Source organism: Amborella trichopoda, chromosome 5 (genome assembly GCF_054954075.1).
Source record: "Amborella trichopoda isolate Santa Cruz 75 chromosome 5, AtrichopodaSantaCruz75HAP2 v2.0, whole genome shotgun sequence".
In the NCBI taxonomy this organism is placed as follows: Eukaryota; Viridiplantae; Streptophyta; class Magnoliopsida; order Amborellales; family Amborellaceae; genus Amborella; species Amborella trichopoda.
Genome location: NC_142340.1, coordinates 42,609,938 through 42,635,609, shown reverse-complemented (window position 1 = coordinate 42,635,609; position 25,672 = coordinate 42,609,938). Strand labels below are relative to the sequence as shown.

General features: G+C 35.0%; 2 protein-coding genes across 10 annotated transcripts in view; both read left to right on the top strand.

Moving 5' to 3' along the window:
* The first annotated feature begins 10,592 nt into the window (after positions 1-10,592).
* CHR40 (chromatin remodeling 40) lies at positions 10,593-15,579 on the top strand. The gene is given in 6 exon segments (XM_088866286.1): positions 10,593-10,861; positions 13,442-13,603; positions 13,740-14,605; positions 14,710-14,818; positions 14,896-15,251; positions 15,253-15,579. Coding segments are annotated over 6 exon segments (1,905 nt in total). The 5' UTR covers positions 10,593-10,696; the 3' UTR covers positions 15,500-15,579.
* A 4,251-nt stretch (positions 15,580-19,830) lies between these two features.
* LOC18434245 (2-oxoglutarate (2OG) and Fe(II)-dependent oxygenase superfamily protein) overlaps positions 19,831-25,672 on the top strand; it is a 50,806-nt gene continuing 44,964 nt past the window's right edge. For 8 of the 9 annotated variants that reach the window (XR_016056357.1, XR_016056359.1, XR_016056358.1 and 5 more), the window contains exons 1-5: positions 19,831-20,308; positions 21,120-21,197; positions 22,678-22,727; positions 22,871-22,924; positions 24,576-24,628. Coding sequence is in view for 2 of the 9 variants with exons in the window: in XM_006844319.4 (XP_006844382.2) it covers positions 20,114-20,308; positions 21,120-21,197; positions 22,678-22,727; positions 22,871-22,924; positions 24,576-24,628 (430 nt within the window). In the remaining 7 variants the exon portion in view is untranslated. The remainder of the gene's footprint in view (positions 20,309-21,119; positions 21,198-22,677; positions 22,728-22,870; positions 22,925-24,575; positions 24,629-25,672) is intronic. The other variant, XM_088868043.1, reaches the window with a different exon arrangement.

The following is a 25,672-nucleotide window of genomic DNA, read 5'->3' as shown; positions in this document are numbered from 1 at the left end:
ACAGTATGAGGAGGCAACCTTATACGAACCTCTCCCTTTAGAGAGACGGTTGTTTTTTTTTTTGGAGGGAGAGTTTTATGTAGATAGGGAGAGAGAGGGTTTTATGTAGAGAGAGGGACAGTTTTATGCTGTGTTTATGTCAGTTGGTGTCAATGTTCCCGCCGCAGTTTGAAATCAGTAATCAAGAAAAAAAAAAAAAAAAAAAAAAAAAAAAAAAAAAAAAAACAGTAGTGGGACCTTTGCAAATCAAGAAAGGAAAAGAATGGAAGGACCCAAAGAAGGAAAAAAAAAGTGGTGAGACCTCTGCACCTTTCCTTCTTCGACCCTGTTGCTCTTCCACTGATCAGACATGGCTCAATCATGCAAAAAACACACTCTTTCTCTCACACGCATAAGGATAGTTCATCCTTGTTCTCTCCCTCTCACAGAGTTTGTCCCTCTTCACTCTCTCTCTTCTCTCACAGAGTTAGTCCCTCTTCACTCTCTCTCTCTCTCTTCCCCCGAGCTAGTCCCTCTTCTTCACTCTGTCTCTCACAAAGCCAGTCCCTCTCCTCTCTCTTACACAGAGCTAGTGCATCACTCTCTCTCTTACTCTCTTTCTCTTTCTAGCAGAGCCAGTCTCTACTTTCTCTCTCTTAGTTTGTGGTTTGGGAGAGGTGCACAAGACACGTCTCTGCTTTGGTAAGCTCTGCTTCTTCTACGTTTCTTTTTGCTTTCTGTTTTGTTTAGACGTTAACTTTAGCTTTCTATATTAGTCGGTTTAATGTGCTTTGAATTTTCTCTCTAACTTTCTGATTTATATGCACGTTGGTTTTTACTGTTCATTTGATTTAAAATATATGCATTGTTATTACATTTTGTGTGCTTCATTGTTTTACTGGGATTTGAAATGCATATTTCTTTGTCAATGAATGAGAGTATCCACTCGGACTTAGCTGAGTATCTCCACTAGTTCCTAGGTGTACAACTTGCCAAGCACAAATAAATGCTAAAAAAATTGTAAAAAAAAAATCATAAAAAGAATGAATAAGAAAACATCATCATAATGGTTAGAAATACCTATATATAATATTTTTTTAGTTGTTCAGATCATTTGGCAACATTAATATTTTTCTGCTTTTCTTTTCTTGAACATATTCAAGGTATAAATCCACTTTTTAGACAATCCATCATTGATCGCTTTTTTCATCTTAATTAGTATCCCGATGATTCTATTAATTCTTCTTTCTTACATTTAATTTTTAGAAATTTTTTCCTTTTTCTAGATTTTTTTTCACTTTTTTTGGGTAGTACCTAACCCAGCCGAGTTAGACTCAACTGAGTAACTCAACGCGAGTTCCTGGAGAGTTAGGTGTACAACTTGCCAGACACAATTAAGGGCTAAAAGAATAAAAAAAAATGCCAAAAATAAATAAATAAAAGAACAAGAAAACATCATCATAATGGATAAAAATACCTATATATAATATTTTGTTTCTTGGTAAGATCATTTTGAAACATTCATATTTTTCTGCCTTTTTTTTTTTTTTTTTTTTACATATTTTAGGTATAAATTCACTTTTTTAATAATCCATCTTTATCACTTTTTTCATCTTATTTAGTCTCCCTATGATTCTATTAATCCTTCTTTCTACTCAGCCGAGTTAGACTCAGCTGAGTAACTCGACGCGAGTTTTTGGCAAGTTAGCCAGGCACAAATAAGTGCTAAAAGAATTGTAAAAAATGCCAAAAAAATAAATAAAAGAATAAGAAAGCATCAGAATAATTGTTAGAAATACCTATACATAATATTTTGTTAGTTGTTAGATCATTTGGGAACATCATATTTTTCTGCTTTTTTTTTAATTATTCTGACATATTCAAGGTATAAATCCACTTGTTCAATAATCCATCTTTTATCTTTTTTTTTTTCATCTTATTTAGACTCCCAATGGTTATATTAATCTTTCTTTCTTTTTTTTAAAATTTTTTTCCCTACTTGTTTGTAGCTTTTTTTGCTTTTTTTTGGATTGTACCTAACTCTGCTGAGTTACTCGGACTCGGTTAAGTCACTGGGCTCGGCCAAGGGCCGAGTACCTTGGCCTAGTCGATTTTCTATACACTGCTTGGAACTTTCTACTTTCTATGCACTTTGGTTTTACTAGGCATTTGCTTTAAAATGTATGCATTGTTAGTAACTATTGTATGCGTATTTGCTTTACTAGTTTTTGAGATGTATGATTTGTCTTAAGGAATCAAATTTCTATATTTCTGCTTCTCCTACAACTTTCTAATTTCTATACATGTTGGTTTTGTTATGCATTTGCTTTAAAATGTATGCATTGTTAGTAACTTTTGTATACATGTTTGCTTTACTTGTTTTTGAGATATATCATTTGTCTGAAGGAATTTTCTCAAAAAAAAAAAGATTTGTCTTAAGGAATCAGGTTTCTGTATTTTTGGGGGGATGCTTTAGAATTCAAAGGTTTTAAAATTAGCCGGACTAAGACAACGTATATGGAATGCAAGTTTAGTAATAATAGGAGTATAGATGAGGAAGTTGTTAAGATTGACAGTCAGGATGTACCAAAAAGGCCGCACTTTCGATATCTTGGATAGATAATCCAGGAAAATGAAGAAATTGAGGAAGTTGTCGCATACAGAATTAGAACTGGGGCGAAATGGAGATGTGCCATAGGAACTTTATGTGATCAACGCATACCAATGAAGTTGAAGGGTAAGTTTTATAGGACAGCTGTGAGACCAGCTTTGCCCTATGGTGTAAAATGTTAGGTGGACAAAAAATAATATACCTATAGAATGAGTATATCAGAGATGAGGATGTTGAGATGGATGAGTGGCAAGACAAGATGGGATAAAATTTGTAATGAATCCATTTGGAAAAATTTAAGCGTGTCACTAATAGACGATAAGATGAGGAGAGTAATTAAGTGGGCTGGTCATGTATGGCGTAGACCCATTACAACACCTGTTAAAAGGTGCGAGTTAGTTCAAATGGAAGGATTGAAAAGAACAAAGGGTAGGCCCAAAAAATGTGGTTAGAAGTAGTCCGAAAAAATATGGGGGCTTATGTCCTCACTGAGGGTATGACCTTAAATAGAGCAGAATGGTGAACTAAGATTCATGTAGCCGACCCCAATTAATTGGAAAAAAGTTATGATGATGATGATGAATCAGATTTATTTATGAATATTGCAACTTTCGCAATATGCATAAATTGTATTTATGCATCTTTTGCAACTTTCGAATTTCTATGCATATTGGCTTTTATTGGGCATTTGCTTTAAAATGTATGTGTTATTAGTAACTTTTTATGTGTTTTTGCTTTATTAGTCTTTGAGATATATGATTATCTTAAAGAATCCGATTTCTGTATCTCTTTTTCTTCTACCACTTCCTACTTTCTATACACGTTGGTCACTGAGCATTTGTTTTTAAATGTATGTGATGTTAGTAACTCTTTGTCTAATCATTTGTTTTACTGGTTTTTGAGATGTATGATTTGTCCTAAGGAAATATATTTATGTATTTCTGCTTCTCTTGCAACCTTATGATCTCTTTAGATGTTGGTTTTGTTGTGCATTTGCTTTAAGATTTTTGCATTGTTAGTAAATTTTCTATGCAGGTTTGTCTAACTGATTTTTGATATGTAGAACTTTTCTTAAAGAATCGATTTCTATATTTCTACTTCTTCTACAACTTTTTGATTTCAATACACGTTGGTTTTGCTTTAAAATGTATGTGTTGTTAGTAACTTTTTTATACATGTTTGTTTTACTGATTTTTGATATGTATGATTGTCTTAAGGAATTGGATTTTTGTATCTCTGTTTCTTCTACAGCTTTCTACTTTCTATGCACGTTGGCTTAGGGGGCATTTGCTTTTTAATACATGCGATGTTAGTGACTCTTCGTATACTTGTTTCTCTTATTGATTTTTGAGATGTATGATTTGTTTTAAGCAAACATATTTTCGTATTTTAGCTTCCCCTGCAACCTTTTAATCCTTTTACATGTTGGTTGTGTTGTGCATTTGCTTTAAGATGTATGCATTGTTAATAAATTTTCTATGCGCGTTTGCTTTACTGGTTTTTGATATATATGATTTATCTTATGGAATCAATTTTTATATTTTTGCTTCTTTCTCAACTTTTTGATTTCTATACATGTTGGTTTTCCTTTCAAAAGAATGCGTTGTTAGTAATTTTTTAACGTGTGTTTGTTTTATTGGTTTTTCGGATGTATGAATGTCTTAAGGAATCAAATTTATGTATCTCTATTTCTTTTGCAACTTTCTACTTTGCATGCATGTCGGTTTTATTGGGCATTTGCTTTTAAATGTATGTGATGTTAGTAACTCTTCGTATACTCGTTTGTCTTACTAGTTTTTGAGATGTATAATTTGTCTTAAGGAAACATATTGATGTATTTTTGTTTCTCCTGCAACCTTTTGATCACTTTACATGTTGGTTTTGCTGTGAATTTGCTTTAAGATATGTGCATCATTAGCAAATTTTCTGTGCGTATTTGTTTTACTAGTTTTTGAAATGTATGATTTGCCTTAAGGAATTGATTTCTGATTTCTGCAACGTTTTGATTTCTATACATGTTGGTTTTGCTTTAAAATGTATTTGTTATTAGTAACTTTTTTATGCATGTTTGTTTTATTGGTTTTGAGATGTATGATTGTCTTAAGGAATCAAATTTTTGTATCTTCGTTTCTTCTACAACTTTCTAGTTTCTATGCACGTTGCCTTTACGGGCCTTTGCTTTTAAATGTATGCGATGTTAGTGACTCTTCGTATAGTCATTTGTCTTATTGGTTTTGAGATGTATGATTTATCTTAAGTAAACATATTTTTGTATTTCTGCTTCTCCTGTGACCTTCTGATTCATTTACATGTTTGTTTTGCTGTTATTTTGCTTTAAGATGTATGCATTATTAGTAAATTTCTATGCACGTTTGTTTTATTGATTTTTGATATGTATGATTTGTCTTAAGAAATCAATTTTTTTATTTCTGCTTCTTCTGTAACTTTTTGATTTTTATGCACGATGGTTTCTCTTTAAAATATATGAGTTTGTAACTTTTGGATGCATTTGTTTTATTAGTTTTGAGATGTATGATTGTCTTAAGGAATCTGATTTCTGTATCTTGTTTCTTGTGAAACTTTTTATTTTCTATGCACGTTGATTTTACTGGGCATTTGCTTTTAAATGTATGTGATGTTAGTAACACTTCGTATACTCATTTGTCTTATTGGTTTTCGAGATGTATGCATATTTCTTTATTTTTGCTTCTCCTGAAACCTTCTGATCCCTTTACATGTTGGTTTTGCTATGCGTTTGCTTGAAGATATATGCATTGTTAGTAAATTTTTTATGTGCGTTTGTTACTAGTTGTTGATAGGTATGATTTTTTTAAAGGAATCAATTTCTGTATTTTTGCTTCTTCTGTAACTTTTTGATTTCTATACATGTTGGTTTGTTTTAAAAATGTATGTGTTGTTAGTAACTTTTTAAACTCATATTTATTTTATTGGTTTTGAGATGTATGATTGTCTTAAGGAATCATATTTCTTTATCTTTGTTTCTTCTGCAACTTTTTACTTTCTATGCATGTTGATTTTACGAGGCATTTGATTTTAAATGTATGCGATGTTAGTGACTCTTCATATACTCGGTGAGATGTATGATTTGCTTAAGGAAAGATATTTATGTATTTTTGCTTATTATGCAACCTTCTGATCGCTTTACATGCTGGTTTTATTGTGCATATGTTTTAAGATGTATGCATTGTTAGTAAATTTTCTATGCACGTTTATTATTGGTTTTTTATTTTTATGATTTGTCTAAAGGAATCTATTTCAGTATTGCTGCTTCTTCTGCAACATTTAGATTTCTATGCATGATGGTTTCTCTTTAAAATGTATGTGTTATTAGTAAAGTTTTTATGCTTGTTTGTTTTATTGGTTTTTGAGAAGTATGATTATCTTAAAGAATCAGATTTCTCTATCTCTGTTTCTTCTCCAACTTTCTGCTTTCTATGCACGTCGATTTCACTGGGCGTTTGCTTTTAAATGTATGTGATGTTATATAACACTTCGTATACTCTTTTGTCTTACTGGTTTTTGAGATGTATGATTTGTCTTTAGGAAATATATTTCTATATTTCTGCTTCTCTTGCAACCTTTTGACCCCTTTACATGTTGGTTTTGCTGTGTATTTGCTTTAATATGTATGCACTGTTAGTAAATTTTCAATGAGTGAGTGTTTTATTGGTTTTTGATATGTATGACTTGTCATAAGTATCTGATTTCTATATTTCAGCTTCCTTTGCAACTTTTTGAGTTCTATACATGTTGGTTTGGCTTTAAAATGTATGCTTTTTTAGTAGCATTTTTTTTGTGTGTTTGTTTTATTGGTTTCTGAGATGTATGAATGTCTTTCAAAATTAGATTTTTGTATCTTTGTTTGTTCTGCAATTTTATACTTTCTACGTCAGTTTTATTGGGCATTTGCTTTTAAATGTATGAGATATCAGTAAGTCTTCGTATACTTGTTTGTCGTACTGGTTTTTGAGATGTATGATTTGTCTTAAAAAAACATATTTTTGTATTTCTACTTCTCATGCAACCTTCTGATCTCTTTACATGTTGGTTTTGTTGTGTATTTGCTTTGAAATGCAAGCATTGTTAGTAAATTTTCTATGCACCTTTGTTTTACTGGTTTTTGATATGCATGATTTGTCTTAAAGAATCGATTTTTGTATGTTTGCTTCTTTTGCAACTTGTTGATTTCTATACACGATAGTTTCACATTAAAATGCATGTATTATTAGTAACTTTTTATGCATGTTTGTTATATTTGTTTTTGAGATGTACGATTGTCTTATGGAATCAGATTTTTGTAACTCTATTTCTTATGAACTTTCTACTTTATAGGCATGTTAGTTTTATTAGGCATTTGCTTTTAAATGCATGCGATGTTAGTAACTCTCGTATACTTGTTTGTCTTATTGGTTTTTGAGATGTATAATTTGTTTTATGAAAACATATTTCTGTATTTCTGCTACTCTTGCAACCTTATGATCTCTTTACATGTTGATTTTGCTGTGCATTTGCTTTAAGATGTAAACATTGTTAGTAAATTTTCTATGCATGTTTGTTTTATTGATTTTTGATATGTATGATTTGTCTTAAGGAGTCGATTTCTAATGTAAATAAAAGTCTGGATTGTTAAATTTTTATTTTATATTTTTTTAATTTTAATAAAGGAAAATCTTTTATTTGGTGTGAATTGTTTTTTTTTTTTGAAGCTTATCTTGTATTAACGTGGCTTAAAATGGATAGTCCTATTTTTATGGACTTAGAGACTTATGGGAGATATATGGGGCCTCACATGGAGAGAGGAGAAGATTGAGAAGAAGAAGATATTTGAATAAGAATTGAAAGATTTAAGGGATTTAGATATGAGAACGACAAATGTGGATAGATATTGAGATAACATGGGAGGAAGATAGAGAAGAGATTTACATAGAAGTTAGAGAGAGATAAAGGAGAATGAAAAGGTAGAATGTGAGTTTTAGAGAGAGATAGCGTTTGTATTTAGTGGTTTATTTATTTATTTAGAGTCCCTCATTGCAAACAGAGAATTGGATTTGAGCAAAGAATTTGCTTCTTGTGAAAAGATTTTTTGAGGTGGATTCCCTTGCAGTCCTGAGAGATGGTCATCATCGTCAAAGCCTTTTCCCAAGTAATTGGAGCCTGCTACATGAATCCTATTATACCATTCTGCTTTATTAATGGTCATACCCTCAATTAGGGCATAAGTCCTTATATCTTTTTTCAATACTTCCAACCATGTCCTTTTGAGCCTACTCTTTATCTTTTTTGGCCTTTACACGTGAATTAACTCATATCTCCTAACAAGTATTTATTAGGTTGCGCCACATATGACCAGCCCCCCCAAGTCTACTCTCTCTCTTCTTATCATCTATCCTCACTTAAATTTTCCAGAATTAATTCATTTCAAATTCTATAATTTCTTGACTTGTCACTCATCTAATTGAACATCCTCATCTCCACTACACTCATCTTATGAGTATATTGTTTTTTGACCGCCTAACATTCTACCTTATAAAGCAAAGCTTGTCTCGCAATTGTCCTATATAACTTGCTCTTCAGTTTCATTAGTATATGGCGAGCACATAAAATTCTGGTTGCACATCAATTCGCCCACCCAGCTCTAATTCTATGTACATCTTTCTCAATCTCTTTATTTTCCTAGATTATTGACCCAAGATATCGAAAGTGCGCTCTTTTTGGTAATTCTCTCAAACCTTTTTATTTTTAAGATGCATGATTATCTTAGACCTTGAGAGTGCTTTTTTTTTGGTACCCTCTCTCTGACCTTGAAAGGATTTGTCTTAAGGAATCAATTTCTGTATTCCTTCTTCTTCTTCTGCAACTTTTTGATTTCTATACACGTTGTTTTTGCTTTAAAATGTATGCGTTGTTAGTAACTGTTTTATGACTGTTTGTTTTATTGGTTTTTGGGATGTATGCTTTTCTTAGACATTCAGAAATCTGTATCTTTGTATCTTCTGCAACTTTCTACTTTCTATGCATGTTGGTTTTACTGGTCATTTGGTTTTAAATGTATGCAATGTTAGTAACTCTTCGTATACTCCTTTGTCTTACTGGTTTTTGAGATGTACGATTTGTCTTAAGGAAAAATATTTATGTATTTTTGCTTCTCCTACAACCGTCTGATCTCTTTGCATGATGGTTTTGTTGTGCATTTGCTTTAAAATGTGTGTATTGTTAGTAAATTTCCTATGCTTGTTTGGTTTACTTGTTTTTGAGATGTATAATTTGTCTTAAGGAATCGATTTCTGTATTTCTCCTTGTTCTGTAATTTTTTGATTTCTATACACGTTGGTTTTGCTGTGCATTTGCTTTAAAATGTATGCAATATTGGTTAATTCCATACTCTTTAGTTATAGTGGGTTTTGAATGGTGTTCATTGTGTTTCAGGTACCGTGGTGACTCCTAAAAGCATGGCGAATAGAACCAATTCACGTACTCGCCCTTATGGTTTCTCTGTTATGCCTGATGAAGGGAGAGAAAGTGTTCAAGTTGTGAAAAAAGGGAATGCAGCTAAAATGGCCCAATCTCACTAGAAATCAGAATCCAGAGGATATGCAGCCTAGGCAGAGACTGATTCTTCACAGTGTGAACTTAATTCTAATTCTGATTCAGTTATGATGGTTGATGTGGAGAGAAAGGAAGATAGTTCAGTGTTTGGAGCACAACCTCAATCAGTTGTCGACTTAACTGATGAGTGGGATTCAGTTGCCAGTAGTATTTCAGGAGGCAAGATGATGGGGCACGAAACAAATGATTCAGATTCTGATGAAAACCCATCGGCTTAAAAAGAGAAGCCTTATGTCCCAGCCAACATTGGGTCTTGCATAGCTCATTAAACCCGGTCTCAGTTTGGTCGACCAGTCAGCAGTGGTTCTTTCATAGCAAACAGACCCGGGGCTAGTTTTGGTCGAGTTCCTAATCAGATGCTTGGCACGGTTAGTCACCCTATCTGTATTGATGAGGAGTTGTTCGTTTCTTCTTCAAGTTTGCCACCTCCTTTCCTCATTCATCGTCTTCTTCACCTCGTTCCTCCTCCTCCTCTTCTTCTTGTGGTGATGATAGTGATGATATTGATTATAAGATGTCAAATGATGATGATGATGATGATGGGGATAATGATGAGAATGATGATGCTATGGCTGAGGTGAAGGTGTTCTGATGAGTCTACTTCTCAGAGAAAGGAAGTGGCCGTACAGCAAGAGGAAACAGGGTCGCAGACTAAAGCAAAGAGAACTTGTGGAAGGAGGAAGAGGAGTTCTGAAGAAGAGGCTAATGATGATACTGGCGTTAAAGTGAAGAAAGCATCACCGATAATTGAAAGTTTGCATCCTGAAACAGAGTTGGTTCCTGAGAGGGGTGAAGATGTTCTGAATTTTTCTTATGATGATGATCATGATGAAGAAGGCTTGCATGCGGAGACAGAGGTGGTCTTTGAAAGGAGGGAAGAAGATGTGCCTGATTGTCCTTATAGTGATAACCATAATGAGGAAATCTTGCATTCTAAAACAATGGAGGTTTCTGAAAGGAGGGGAGAAGATGTCCCAAGTTGTTCTTATAATGCATACCATGATGTTGTGAATGATAAGAAGGTGGAGGAGGCACCACCAAGGAAAGATGGGCTGTTTTGTGAAATCAGTAGAATTGGTGGAAAGAAAAAGATATCTCAAGAGGATGGTACTAAAGATGGTGGTTGTAATGAGGATCATGATGTTGCCGCTAAAAAAATGGAAGAGGTGACACCACAGAAGAAAAAGGAAATTGGTTTCTAAAAGAAATGAGATTAGTGCAAAGAAGAGGAAGATTGTAGAAGAGAATGTTGATGAGTGTAGAGATGCTGATGATACCGCTTATAGAAATGTGGGCATGTCAGCATCAAATGGAGAGATTGAACTCTAAAAAAAAGAGAATTTGTGGAAAGAGGACGAAGGATTGGCAGCAAGAGGCTGATAAATTATTCAATAATATGTTACTATTCGTCAAAAGCAAGAAAATTTACCTCAAAAAAGGACCCCAAAAGAAGATAAGAAAATTCCTCAAGTTTCCCCTATGCAGGACAATACAAACTTTCCCTTGAAGTTCTACTTTGGAGAGGATAATGAGAGCAACAAGGAGAAGGAAAAAACAGCGGAAGAAGAGGAGTTGGATGAGTTATGGAGGGAGTTTAATTTCGAGTTGGAATGCCAATCTCTTGGAAATATCAATCCTTCTACTGTAAGTGGTGTATAATTTTCAACCAAAGTTTGAAGCTGATCTATTTTTTGAGTTGAAATTTTGTTTTCTTAAACTTCATACTGTTTGTCGAGTTATTTTGCTTGGTCATAAGATTTCACTTTTTATAGAGATTACAATGCATCTTTTTCTATGCACAAACACACAGAAGAATAGGGAAAATATATTGTATCTACTGCTAATTTGATATGGTTGCCCCTTTGACATTGGAATTTTCTTTATACTCGTACTCTCACCTTTAGAGTTTTCTGCTTCTTGGATACCGATTTCAGTTTTCAGATACATTATCCTATATTTGCATTTGGGCTAGACCTAAATACTTGTGTGTAGTATCATCAGGGTTGGGGTGTTGGTAATATAAAATAATGATGTCCAAGTTACATTTCTGTGAAGCTAAACTCTTTTACTTATACAAATGAAAAAATAGAATTCAACTCACAGTGACTACATTTGTAACATTAGTTCACACCATATTTTGGCTTATTAGTCATTTTTATTTTCCAGTAAGGCATGAAAGATACTCCTTCCAAAGGTGATTCAGGATAGAAGAGATGAGTTACACATGCACACATACATACGAACACATAGGGTGTTTCCTATTAACTAACAAACCAAATATACTGGTTCTACAAAATTCTTAATTAGTATTTACTCTTAAACAGTTAACAGGGTTGTGTTTGCTCTTAGCCCCCATAGAACTAGGGAGTTCCCTCTTTACTAGCTAATAAACTACGATGACATCTCTCATTGTCCTGGTCCCATAAAATTCTTAGGTAGTAACTGCACACTTAGAGGATAATATTCTCTTCGAACCAAATTGAATCTTTGTGGCTCTGTGGAGAACTATGGGATCACTCCACTCAATGTTCAGTATGACACATCCACTGTGCTCAAGATTGGATTTCCTCAATATCTCCATCAAACATAGGTTTTATGTTTTCTTTGATTAAGCTGACTGTATTGTATTAATATAATAGGAACACAGGCTTTATGATGTTTCTTGGGGCAAATATTCTCATAATCTGCTCTAGCATTTTATATGGAATCTGATTCTGGGCTTCAGGATAAGTGAGTTCACTAGATTTATGGTTTTCTTTTCCATCATCTTGTACGCCAATTCTCCAACATACCTATGAGAAACATCCTGGCATATCACCTCGATCAATGTGTTTGGTGACTATGATTTGCACTGGAATGTCTTTCCTTCAACACATGCCAACTTGTCGCAAGAAAGGATGACCAATGCAATGTAGAATCCCTCTGATAAGTGCACACAGGCACACAAAGAAGGAAAAGTATTCAACGAGCGAACTACAATTTAAAACAGTATTGCACACCCTCTCAAGCTGTCTGATGTGGTATGCGATGGCTAAGTATGCTGTTTCTCTGCTCACAGTCCATTGATAAATTTTGACCGACTTTGAGCAGAGGAAAAACACATCCCTGCTGTCACATTCCACATCAGGCAGCTTGGGAGGAAAAAAGCAATGCACACACGATGTACAACCCTTTTTACACACTTACATACAAATATTGATATGCCCAGTGCACAAACAAACATTAATGCATAGAGGTGTTTATAACACACATAGGTATGTGCATATATATGGGAGTTGTTAATTTATACTCATTTTAGAGTTGCTAATTTACTCCTATATGGCATAAGCTAAAATGCAATTAGACACATTAATTGTGCTGCCGAAAACTGAGTACTCCCTTAGAAGTAATTTTTTTATTTGCCAGGCAAATGATGAGCACTACTCCTGCCAAAAGAAGATCTGCACTAAATTCTATGGCTTTACTATTGTTTAGAAATTGTGCTGGACATCAAAATTCTTCACTGCAGGGAAATTATGTTAGCAAATATCTAACTAAAGTTGGAGGATAATTGTCATTCCAAATTGTGGTGAAGATATGCAGTTCTCATTTTATAGAAAGTATGTTGGCAAATCCTTACAGTTATATATTATGATATAATATAGCAGACTAAAAGCTTCACATACACAGATTTATAGTTTATACACATGTCTCTATGTCTGTAGTAACACAATGTTTGATGTACACATGCTGCATCTACTGTTACTTTACCTATAATTCTATAAATATTGTCATCTTATTATGCCCCTATTATGGGAATAATGGCTAACCAAGTTCTGTAGGTGGTGTGATGACTGTCCAGTAAGGAATCACTTATGCAGTTTTTGTTTTATCATATATCTTGGGGATGAACTCCTTTAGCAGGGGATATCTGACCTGTAATTTTTTGTGAAGGGCCATGTCCTTCGCAAAATAGCATGCCTGAGGAAATACACGAGGCAAGGAAGAGCCATATTCCCTGAGTTAGGCAATATTTTGTTTTTCTTTTTGGCATCTGATGTAGTATTATGATATGTATGTGAAAAATGGCAATCTGTTTATGGCATCTTTTAGTTATTTGGGAATCAATGTTTTTTGCATTTTGAGTTTATGCACGGAGACTATGCTTTCTTTTTTAATAGGTTTTTTTGCTTTTGTCATTTTGTACAATGTAAAATTACTTGACCTTTCTTTGTGAATCTACAGATGATCTCAAACATTGCTAGTAATCTGCCAGAAGCTGAGAGCAAGTCCTCCAGTTCATGTAGTGAAGGGGGTCTCCAATACATAATTGATGATCAAATTGGCATTGTATGCAGATACTGCCATCATGTTCAACTGGAGATTCAATATGTTTTACCTCCATTTGTAAGTATAGGCATCTTTGAGCAGCGACGTAGACTTTGTGTAGGGAATGAAGTAATGTTCCAACTATCTATGAGTTCAATTACACATTTCTCACAATGATATTTTGTGTTGCTTATCATGGATTTGTTCTTTGCAGAGGACAAATGTTGCCCATAAATCCAGAAAGAAAAATTCAGATGAAGAGGCTAATACCTCCCTGTTGGGTGCAACATTTTCTCAAGAAGTGAATGCGTTCTCATACAATTACTCAACATCATCAAAGGGAACTGTCTGGGGCATGATTCCCGGTGTAAAGAACAGAATGCATGCCCATCAAATAGAAGGTTTTGAATTTCTTTGGTACAATTTAACAGGAGGCATCACTCTTGAGGAACTGAAGCCGGAAGGATCTGAAGGTATTGGTGGGTGTGTAATTTCACATGCTCCAGGCACCGGAAAGACCCTTCTAACCATTGCATTTCTCCAATCATTTATGCAAGTGTATCCGCATTGCAAGCCAATGCTAGTTGCACCTCTTAGCATGATGTGCTCTTGGAGAGAAGAGTTGAAAAAATGGAAAGTTGACATTTCTTTGTATATCCTCAATATAGAATCATTTTTTGGGGAGGAAGATGCTGCAATGAGCGAGATGGTGGCTGAGTATTCTATCGACAAGAGTTTGATGCGCTTGGTGAAGATATATTCTTGGACCAAAGGAAAAAGTATTCTTGGAATAAGCTATGACCTGTTTTCAAAGTTGACAATGGAGAAGCATAAAACAAAAGATGAAAGAAGATACAAGGAGATACAAGAGCTCTTATTTGAGGAATCAATATTATTAGTTTTGGATGAGGATCATACAGCTAGAAACCAAAGCAGCAATATCTGGAAGGCTCTTACACAAGTGAAAACTTTAAGGCGCATCATGCTCTCTAGGACTCTATTTCAGAATAATTTTGAAGAGCTCTTCAATACATTGTACTTGGTGAGGCCATTTTTTGCTGATGCCATATTTGAGACGAGGTTCCTAAATTATCAATTTTGACTGCGTAATTTGCCTGAAAAAAAGAGGGCAGCTAGAATACGAACTGCTTTTGTGTCTAAGATTGGGAAAAAATTGAGGGCAGGAAAGAGGATTCTAATGCATGCTTGAGTGTTATAAGGAAAATGGTGGATCCCTTCATACATTCGTATGATGGCTCAGTCCTTGATCTTCTTGAGCTTAGGGAGTATAAGGTTGTTTTGCTTCTGTTTCCCATTCAAGAAACAATCCCCAAGAGTAAAGTCTCTGAAAGTAATCTTTTGATAAAGAGTTCACAATTTCATCCGTGGCCATTCATCCTTCCCTACTAAAATCCCCCTCTGAAGAAGATATGCTCAAATTCAAGCTGGATGACATAAGATTCAAATGGGAAGATGGTGTAAAGACGAGATTCGTGGTCGATCTAATTCGACTATGCAATGTGGCCAATGAGAGGGTTTTGATATTCAGCCAATATATCCCTCCATTGCGGCTTCTCTTGCATCAGCTTGTGTCTTGTTTTGGCTGGAAGGAGGGGTGTGAAATTCTCCAGCTAGATAGAGATGTTAGGGATGTGGGTCTCCGTCAATCCATGATCCATAAGTTTAATGACCACCCCAAGCGTGAAGCCAGAGTTGTTCTTGTATTGATCGTGCTCAGAGGGGATAAATTTGACTGGGGCATCGAGCGTGGTTTTACTTGATCCTGTTTGGAACCCTGCTGTTGTAAAGCAGGCTATCAGTCCGGCATTTAGGCTTGGACAGAAGAAGACTGTGAACATTTACCATCTAATTGCTCAGGGAACACTGGAACAACAGAAGTACGATAGGCATGCGTGGAAGAGCTGCTTATTAAAATCAGTTTTTGGGTCAGCAGAAGAGCACAAAGAAGAGTAAGGACAGATGTCAAAGATGAGATCTTGAGGGAGTTATTTGAGATCGAGAGATGTATGTTTGAGGGAATCTACTAGATTTACCTTGGAACTTTTGAGGACTTCTTTTTTTTTCATGGACCTTGAAAATTTTGAGGACTTCCCTTTCTTTTTTCCTGATTTGTTTTTCCCTGGGGGGACAATATCATCGCCCAATTTTGTGTCATATACTCGGGTATACACTTTCTCTATTCGATCATTTTTAGTTTAATATTACTGATCATTGTCAGACATTGGTATTTGAAATACAAGTTATCTAAATTGGTGTCCTTTTCTTCTGTTTGACTTGAAATTGTTCCATGAATGTAGGAAATAATTTCTTCGGTGCATTTGTTCTTACTCTCTAGGCATGGAGTTGAAGAAATACTTTATTTACCACTAAATATTGTAGCATGCAGTTATAGAGATCATTCATGTGGATTATAAAGAGATTTTTTATCTGCCTTATTTTAAAATTGTTGATTTATCAACTATTAAATTGGCATAAAATCTTCCCTCTTTATAGTTACTACGTCCACACCAGTAACCGATAATAAAATGCTGCATTCATAAACAGAGTTTTTTTCTAAAATTGGAAGTGGCGTATCTTTATCTTTGAAGCTTGTTCTTGGCAATGTTTCTCTTTGTAAACTCTGAGATAGGCATTCTTTTGCTCTTGAAATTTATGCAGTTTAAGGATATATCGAACCATCATCCTCAATATTTTAATATGGTAGTTTATTTGTAACTTTAGAAGTGTTTTTGCATAATCCTCAAACCATCATCTAACCAGATGAAAAGTTGACACTATTGGATGGTAAGGTGGGTTTTATGGAGCTGCTGGAGGCAGATACCCCGAAAAAGAACTGATTATCATACAGAAACATGGATAGTTCCATTCTGGGTTGAGGTGTATATCTGGCTATTTTGAATTGCTTGCTTACATTTCAAAAACAGGTATTTGAAAATAGATCTATGTGAGAGTGGGTCTAATTTAGGTTAAGAATCGTGCTCTATGCCTTGGCAACATTTTATTCTTATGGATACATTAAGAAAGCATGCAAGCCTTTGATTGCTAGTTAGTTTATTTCTTTCCCTTCTGTAGTTAGACAATGCAGCCCTGAAGAAATGGATGCAGCCAAGGTGAAATGCGCTTTGGACTGGCATAACTCTATGCCAGAAATGTGCTTTGGCTGAGGTGAAATGTGCTTTGAAAACTGAAGGTTAAGCTCTATATCAATGATGAGGTGAAGACCATCAAGGTTGAGTATTGTTGATCTACTTTCCTAGAAATGAACAAGGCTTAGATACCCAAATAAGGTGATATCAGTATTGATATTTTGTGCAAAGATGGTATCTGATGCTATTGTTTCGAGCTGATAATTCAGGCTAACCTAATCCGAGGGCTCTTGATCCAACATATCTTAATGCTCCTGTACATTTATTGTTTGGGTAATTTCAGGTTGAAATTTTTTGTGTAAATTGTGTTTCTGATCATTCACAGGCCTAAGAAACCAACTTGATGGAATGTTTGATTTCACAATAAACTTTCAAGAAAAAGAGAAAGATTAACTTCATTCACACATTGCTTCTCTCCATAAGCTCATAAAGATGATAGTTTCTCGAATTATGAGGAGAAACCTTGGAATTCTGTACAGTTTTATTCACAAGAAACCTTTTCCATATCAAATGGAACACGAAAATTGGCTCTAGCCTTTCCCATTCTCTCCCATTCTGTGGTATACATATCTAAAACTTTCAAAATTGGCTGTTGTCTCTATAGTATTATTGGGAACAACGATTCCTTTTCCAATTTTCGTTCTCTCGTAGACTCTTCTAAGCTTGATTCAAGTAGCATGTAACCTGCTGGAAGCAACTGTTATATACAAATGTCTAAAAGTAAATATAGGCTTCATGACATTAAATGTGGAGGGCTACCAGATTTCTCTGAAAATTTGTGCGCTCTCTGAAGCCAAAGATCTTAACCAAGTTCAGACCAACCCATGTAGATGACAGACTGACCACATGAAATGAAGCCAAAAGAAGTACGAATATCAGGTGTTCTTTCCTACTTTGGACGACGCAGGGATATATAGATATGCTGCTAATTGAGATTTATCCATTGAATGATGTTATTAATGTGCACTTTTTATGAGGTTGGCAATGTAACTCACAGCAACCATAGGTGTATAGGATCCCTAGATTGTTAAATGAGTATTACCATATATTCAAATTGGTGGGTCAGGTATTATGAGGTTTGGATATCCTTTTATCTTGTGATCAATTTCTGTGGTATGCAAAGCATTCACCTCGATGTCAGAATGTCAATTACCAATGCTGTTTCAATTGTATTTATCTTTGGTGCTGATGAATCTCTGTACATTAAGTCAACATGAATGGTAGTAGCTTTCAATTAAACTCTTGCAAGCCTAAACGTGTGCACTAGCATTTTATAAATTCTCTCTAGGATGCCTGCTTATATACAAATGCGCATTCTGAGTTGATGTGTACTAGCTCAGCTAAAGACTCAGGCAAGTTTTTAAACTAGTGCTCTGTCGATTTGTTAAGTATTTAATAGATTGTATCTTAGAAATAAGGAAACAATTTGAGAGGCTTTGGAACTCTCTGAAAACTATCAAAATAGTCCCACCACAAAGTGTTTATGACACACTGTGGAGTGCTTTCCAACAAGTAAAATTGGCCTGCAACCACCACTAATAGGTTGAGAGGTTTCATTTTGGAATTTATATTAAAATTAAAGGTTACAAAGTATTAAAACTTACCTACCCAAACATGCTCGAAATGCTTCCCTTGGCTCTGGAGTTTCGATTTACAAATTTCCATTCTTTCAAAGTTTTAATCTTTCTTTCAAAGTTTTAATCTTTCGCTACCGAATTTGTTTTCAAATTTCTTGATGGAGAAGATCTTCTCATAAAAAGAAAAACTAAACTCCTAAGAATAAATGGTACATAAAATTTTCCCCGGGAAGAGGGAGGTTAAGACTCATTGCTGGCACATTCCTCAAGCATAACACGCATATGAGGTCACGGGCTGTGGTGAAACCATTGCAATCCATTCGGGGTGGCAATCGGGTCGCGTCCGGGTCCATGTCCCAGCGGATCACCTAAAGTTCCAAATGACTTGGACCTAATCTGGGTTGGCCTCGGGTTCGGGTCTTGGCTTGGACCCTATTTGGTCGGGTCGGGTTCCAGAGATCCGACCTGGTATGTGATATATAAAACATCTAAAATATATAAAATGTATAAAACTAATTTTTAAATTTTTTTTTTTAAATTTTTAGACCTAGTCCAGGTCGGGTCTCCGGTCCAAATGAATTGGACCCGACCGAAACCTGCGTCGGGTCTGGGTCCAAGTGGAACCTAGTCAGGTGAGGTCCAGGTCGACTCAGAGCCACTCCTACAATCCATGTCTCACCTGTATTATTGCTGCATTGTCCTTGAGGTTTTACACCTGAAATGTGTCTTACCTACTTTTTAACAGCTGTGGCAATGATATTGTTGTCAGAAACACTTCCATATAGTGTCAATCCTTCAAGGATGGTAGTCATAGAAGAATGCTCTATTGACTATGGATCAATATTACATTGCAAGGAAGACATGGTGCAGATGCAAAATAAGCTTACACTACAGTAGAAATTCATTCCAAGTCTGTAACAAATTGAAGATGCAACAAAATTTGAGTTGGCAGAGAGCATTTTGTCCCTTGAAAAGTGAGGGAAGGCAGAGTGAGGCATTTGTCACATAGGAATCATGTACTTCATGCATTACTCCTCATAAGCTCTACTGTCATGATCACTTACAGATCAGTCGTTGGGTTGTCAAGATCAAACTTACAGATTAGTCCTTGGGTTTCACGTAATTAGATTCTTTCATACGCTTGTAATTCATAAGAGGATATTTTAGTAAACTAGCGACCTACATGGCACCACGTGTTTTGAGTTATCGGATTTAGAGATTTTTATTTTATCGTACCTATTGCAACCCGACCTGGACACGGACCCGAAGTCATTGGACTCGAACCTAACCCAAAAATTTAAAAATATTTATGTATTTAACTGTATTTAAATATATTTTGTATATTGAGACCGGAGTTGCCCGATCCAATTTTTGAACCCAAAACCAGATCTGGATTGGATCTAACCGTGGATCCCAAGTGAGGTCCGGGTCCATTGCCACCCCTATATTAAAAAATAAATGTAGAGGGTATAAACCTGGCATTCCGTGGTAATTGCAATTTTATTTGAAGTTTAATAACCAGCAGCGAAAACTATAAAGTGGGATGAGCCATTTAGAGATAGAGAGGGACCTGCTTTGAGAGAGGAGGGGAGAGAAAATGGGGCTCTGGGTAGAGAGAGAAGAGAGAGTATTCTGCTTAGAGAGAGAGAATGAGAAGAGAGAGTGCCACTCTGCTTACGAATTAAGCTAGCATTTATTCGAGGAATATGAATTTTAGAGAGAGAAAGGCGAGGAATTGGAGTTTACATATGAATTTCAGTTGTTGGTGGCATATTCTTAGCTTGTCATAGATGGAATGTGGATCCCTCGAATAAGATGAAATTTGCCCTAGTTTCAGTTTAGCCATGATTTGTTACTCTCCTTTAAGAGCTTCAGTTTGTCCTAGAGCGCATTTCTCTTGGTTTTCAAGACCTAGTTATTCCCAAAACTGGAGCTTGATTGAGAAAACTTGTAGAAGTTGCCGGATTAATTGTTGTACAGTCATGAAGTTGCCTGAAAAGTCACTTAAAGTAATCAAAATACCGTATTCTGTGCTTCTGGTAAGTTTCCCTAGTTTGCCAAGAGCTTCTAACTTTAGGTTTTCTGATTTAAAATTTCCATATATTTAATTAGTAATTAGAAGCTTTCTGGGGTAAATGATGAAAACTCTCTCTCTCTGTCTCTCTCTCTATGCATTTTTCTCTTCTCCGGAAGGGGTCTCACGACCATCAGGGTGTGACTTTGGGGCCCTGGGTTTAGTATGTTGTGGTGAATTATTATTATTATTATTATTATAAGTCTAAGTTTTGTAGGTAAATGGTCCATGATAGATTTATTTATTGCTTATTTTTTGTATTAGGCACTGGATTTTACACATCTTCATGGATAATCCAAATTCTAAGCTTGTAATCTTGGCCAAAATAATTTAATAGTTATACGTATTCATTGTTTTTTATGGTGCAAAGATTATTTTTCAGGATAAAGAAACATGTTTCATATGTGCATATTCTGGGCACCCGTATTGAAGTGCTCCTGGTTTAGTTTTGTTGTGCTGATATATTTTATCTTTACTCCAAAAAGAAAAAAAGAAAAAAAGATTTTGACACTATGTTTCTGGTATGTTTTGAGTTAAGAGGATATTTCAGCGTAAAAAATTGGTTGAGATAAATGGGAAAGATCACTAAATGTGTGATTTGTTCATGATATAAGAAGTTTAAGAAAATAAGCAGGGTTTTTTGTTTGGTTATTTTTAAATGTATTAGAGCCTTGTCATTCTTTTCATTGTTTTGCTGATCCTTAATTTATTCTTTCTTCTTATCTATATTCTTTTGTTCCCTGAATTGATATCCCTCTTCTAATTTATTGCATTAGGAGAAGGATCGTGATTTGTCAGAAAAGATTGAAGCTGGGTTCGGGCCTAATGGTTTGGGGATAATTTCAATTTCAGATGTATGTGGGAATCATTTATTAGACGCTATTGACTTATATCTTCATGTTCTTTTTATTTATCATTTTGTTTGCTAGAATGGCCTTTCTTCCATCTTTTTTGTTTTCTTGCTTTATGTTTTTCTTCTCTTTTTGGATCTTTGCTTAAATGTTGTTGTGGTATATCAAACTAGTATATTTCTATATTATTGTGTTACGTGGTGAAATATGAACTCTGATAATTGAGCATTTGCTCACAACACATGTGCAGCTGTAATAGATTTCAAATCACATGCATTATTTGCAAAGGTGTGGTCCCATGTTACTAAAAGTAACCTCATGCCTTTGTAAGATCTTATACATAGACTATGATCGAACATTGCTGCTTGCATGTACATGTTCATTCAATTTGATTTAGACACAGTTTGATTTAGAAATGGCTACCACTGAGTAGTCCTATATGAATTGGAAGATCGAATTCATAGTGATTAAGTTCCTCAGGTATGAGAGCCACTAGTGTATTGTCCTTCAAGTCTTGAGTAATGATTAAGTGCCAAAAGTCGAGGGCACTGGGCATTGCTTGGTTCTCCACAATGTTTTAAAACCTGGATTTGTAGGGTGGATCATTCACTCATAGATCCATGTCGGATCATTGGATCGGTGATATGGATAAATTGGTGGAATCGATGATCCAAAAGAATTTAAAAATAGATGAAATAAAAAAATAATTCAAATAGACGTTTATGGGTTGGGGATTTAGAGTAGCCCTTAGAAAACATTAAATGAGCGTAAAAAAAAGGAAAAAAAAATATATAACAAGGATTTTAGGGAAAGCAGACAAGATGAGGGAAAATACACTTAGGTGGGTTGGCCATTTGCAGGGCAAATCGAATATAGCACTGGTTAGGAGTTGCGATTTGGTTCAAGTAGAAGGCTTTAAAAGAACAAGTGGAAGGCCCAACATGACGTGGATGGAAGTAGTGAGAGAAGATATGGGGACTTATAGTCTTATTGAGGGTATGACCCTTGATAGAGCAGAATGTTGGAACAAGATTTATATAGCCGACCTCAAATAGTTGGGATAAGGCTCTGCTGGTGATGATGATGATGATGATGAGGGGGTTTTAGGGGGAATAGGGCTAGGACCATACCATTGCGAAAACTGTTCGGTCCTAACCGTTTCTTATTCGGATCGACGATCTGAATTGAAAATCGGTAGTTTTTAAAACACTGGTTCTCCAAAAGGGCTTGGAAGGAAAATGGCTAATGCAAAACCATCCTGCCTCCAAGATTGGTTTCACTATGTATTTGTGTAGGATCCTTCTGTTTTTTCCAAACATGTTTTTTTATATGCCTACACATGGTCCTTTTATCCTAATTTTCTTATCTTGTATGCAAAATTTTATATGTGCTTGAAGCATTATGTTATTACATTTATGAAGTGCCTAAATCTCCTTCATAAGTTGGGACACTGCTGAGTACTTGTTTTTGTTCGAGTATGCAGGTTCCCGAATTTTCTTTGTTACGTCAAAATCTCTTGCCTCTATCCTCAAGGTATCTATTTTCACATTTAATAGTTTTCACCAGGTCTTAAAAAATTTACAAACATGATTTCAATCAAATGGAGATGTGAGGGAATGATGTTCGACCTATGTGCAACTTTTCTTTCTTTGTTTATTTCTTCCTCTTTGATACAGGCTTGCAAATCTCCCTGATGAGATAAAGATTGAGCTTGAGGATCCAGGTAGCAGGTAATTAGTAGAAGTCTAACTAATATAAGTACTACCAGTGAATCTATTTAAATGTTCTACTATATACATGCATATATACATAACATGCATTCTCACCCACACACATGCATTCATACATTATACTGCATACGTATGAACACACACATATAGACATACATACATACATACACACTCATACATAGATTCATACATACATACATACAGATATACATAGATATATACATACACACACACCTGCATACACACTCATGTATAATCATAGATTCATACATACATACATACAGATATACATAAATACATATACACACACATCTGCACACGCACTCATGTATATTCGAGACTACAACACTAATGGTGAACTTAGAATTTCTTACGCAAGTTTTTTGACCTTAAAATGCTTTGAACTATAAATTGTTAAGAAATGACACTTAAATTTGACCATTTTTTTGACCAAGTTTCTTATGTGTTTAAAATGACTTTAAACGATAACTTGTTCATGTATTTATGAAGGATGTATTTTTTTTCATCTCAAAATCCCTCCAAAAAGCAATTTTTAACCTAAAAAGATTCCTTTGACTTTTTCAATCATGTTTGAGTTTTAGAAGCAATTCAAATTTACAAAAATACCCTCAATCAAAAATTTCAAAAAGTCATTGTTAATGTAATTTTCAAATTTTTAATGGTGTTTGACAGTAGACAAAGTTAAAAAAATTAGGAAATTTTAAGTCACCATTAGAGTGGTATAGCCTTGAATAAACCAAACCCCCCCCTCCCCCACCACACACACACATGCGCGCGCATAGATCTGTGTGTCTTTATGTATGTATGAATGTATATATCATGGCTTTAAAGAAAGCATTTTGTAAAATAAACGTTTGCTTATGCTGCATAGGTATGTATCTCCACGCAAAAACATCATTTCAACATGAAGCGCCTCTCGTTTTCACTATATTTACTTCAACTTGTTTACAAACTACTTGGTTTCTCTTTTTTTTTTGGTGAAATGAACCGTTTAACCTCCTTATGTTTAGGAAAATATATGTTCTTGGTTTTCCATTTTTTTGTTTCGAAGCAAATAATTTAGTTGTACTAGTGCGATTCAACCTTTTGAGATTTTATTCAAAACTCTTTGCTTCCGCTTTAAATTGTCTAAATGTTTTATATCTTTCTTGTCTGGTTATGGAACTCTTATTTTCCTCTGACTTAATCAATTTAAACTAATTGATGTTGCTTGTTCATATGTTTGCATGAAACGAAATCTCTAGAAAGAAGCTGATTAGTAGAGGTCATATAATTATTTCTTGTTTAAATACGTGTTTTGACGGATCCAATAATGAATAGAACTCCAATAAACTTCAGTTGGCCAAATTGCTGGCATCACAGTTTGGTCTTTGAAAGTAGTAAGAATAAATGATGTTGTTCATTCTAATTTGTTGGGAGCCTCCTATCTTTCCCAAATCGCATTCTAGATTGTATGTTAACATAATTATCTAGATATTTCATTGATTTAATTGGTGAAGCATCTTGTAGTTAAATCAATGTGTGGACCTTTTCTTGTTGTGGAGTACTTGTCAATGTTTACATTTAGTTCTTGAAATTTCTATGCATTATGTATATTACTTTTTGCAACTTTCATTTTACCTCATCATAGTTATAATTTCGGATGGAGTCATGGGAAAGAGAAGCTTGAGTCGGGTAAAGCAGGTATGTTCTTAACACCTACCTGCATGCGAACCTTCTTAGGGGGTTATGATTGATGGTCAAGAAAAAGAAAGGTTTTATATGCATGTTTGAGTTACAATTTAGATTTCCTGATGCATTACGTATATGTGTCTTTTATGTAAGATTCTACATATATGTTTTTGGAACTATATGATGACTTGTCATTGAAATTGAATATTCTTGATATCTCCTTTTTTCTTTTTTCTCACGATTGATTTCTTAAAAAATGTTGGAGCTATGACCTTTCAAGGCCTTAAAACCCCGATATTTTCGTAGTTCTTAACTTCAGTGTGAGTAAAAGAGCGACATGACTCTAGGATCTTGGTGCATTGCGACCAAGAGTCATAGAACCTTGAGAGTCATGAGGGCAGCTTACATGGATGAAAGGCACCGAGAGGATTGAGGGTTGCCTCTAGTTAGGGTTGGTTATTATTTATGCCTCATGACATTGTGATCGCCTGGGCATTTTATGTGTATGTGATTAATTGAGATATGAGCTCGACGTTTATGTGTGTGATTTAGCCCTGTATGAGGAGGTTAAGGCTTAGAGAGGACATTAGCCTAAGTCCCTGACATAAGCGACTTCTCGTAGCATGTGCATTAAGAGTCGTAAATGGGAAGCCACTCTTCCAAGATGATCCTATGTGAATAGATACGCACATGTGCCAAGAGTGGAAACCCCGCACCTAGTTTGATTTGCCACTTGTCTTTTTTGAACTATGATTGATTTCGTGACACTAGTTCGACTATTTTTCAATTTGGTTTCAACCTTTGAGGTCATTTGATAAGCCGCGTCAAGACTGAAAATCCTGTGTAGAAGTAGTCGCTTTTGAGTTTGAGGTTTTGGTTCATCATACCTTGCAACTAGCTGGTCATCGCTTTCATTGACTTTATTTTGACTCATAAGGAGGAAGAATTCATCTTTATACTTCTGGACACCCCCCTTGTGCCACAAATGATGGATCCATAGGGACAATTCTTGTGCATAACCATTAGATATGAATTTCTCTTTAACACACGACATTA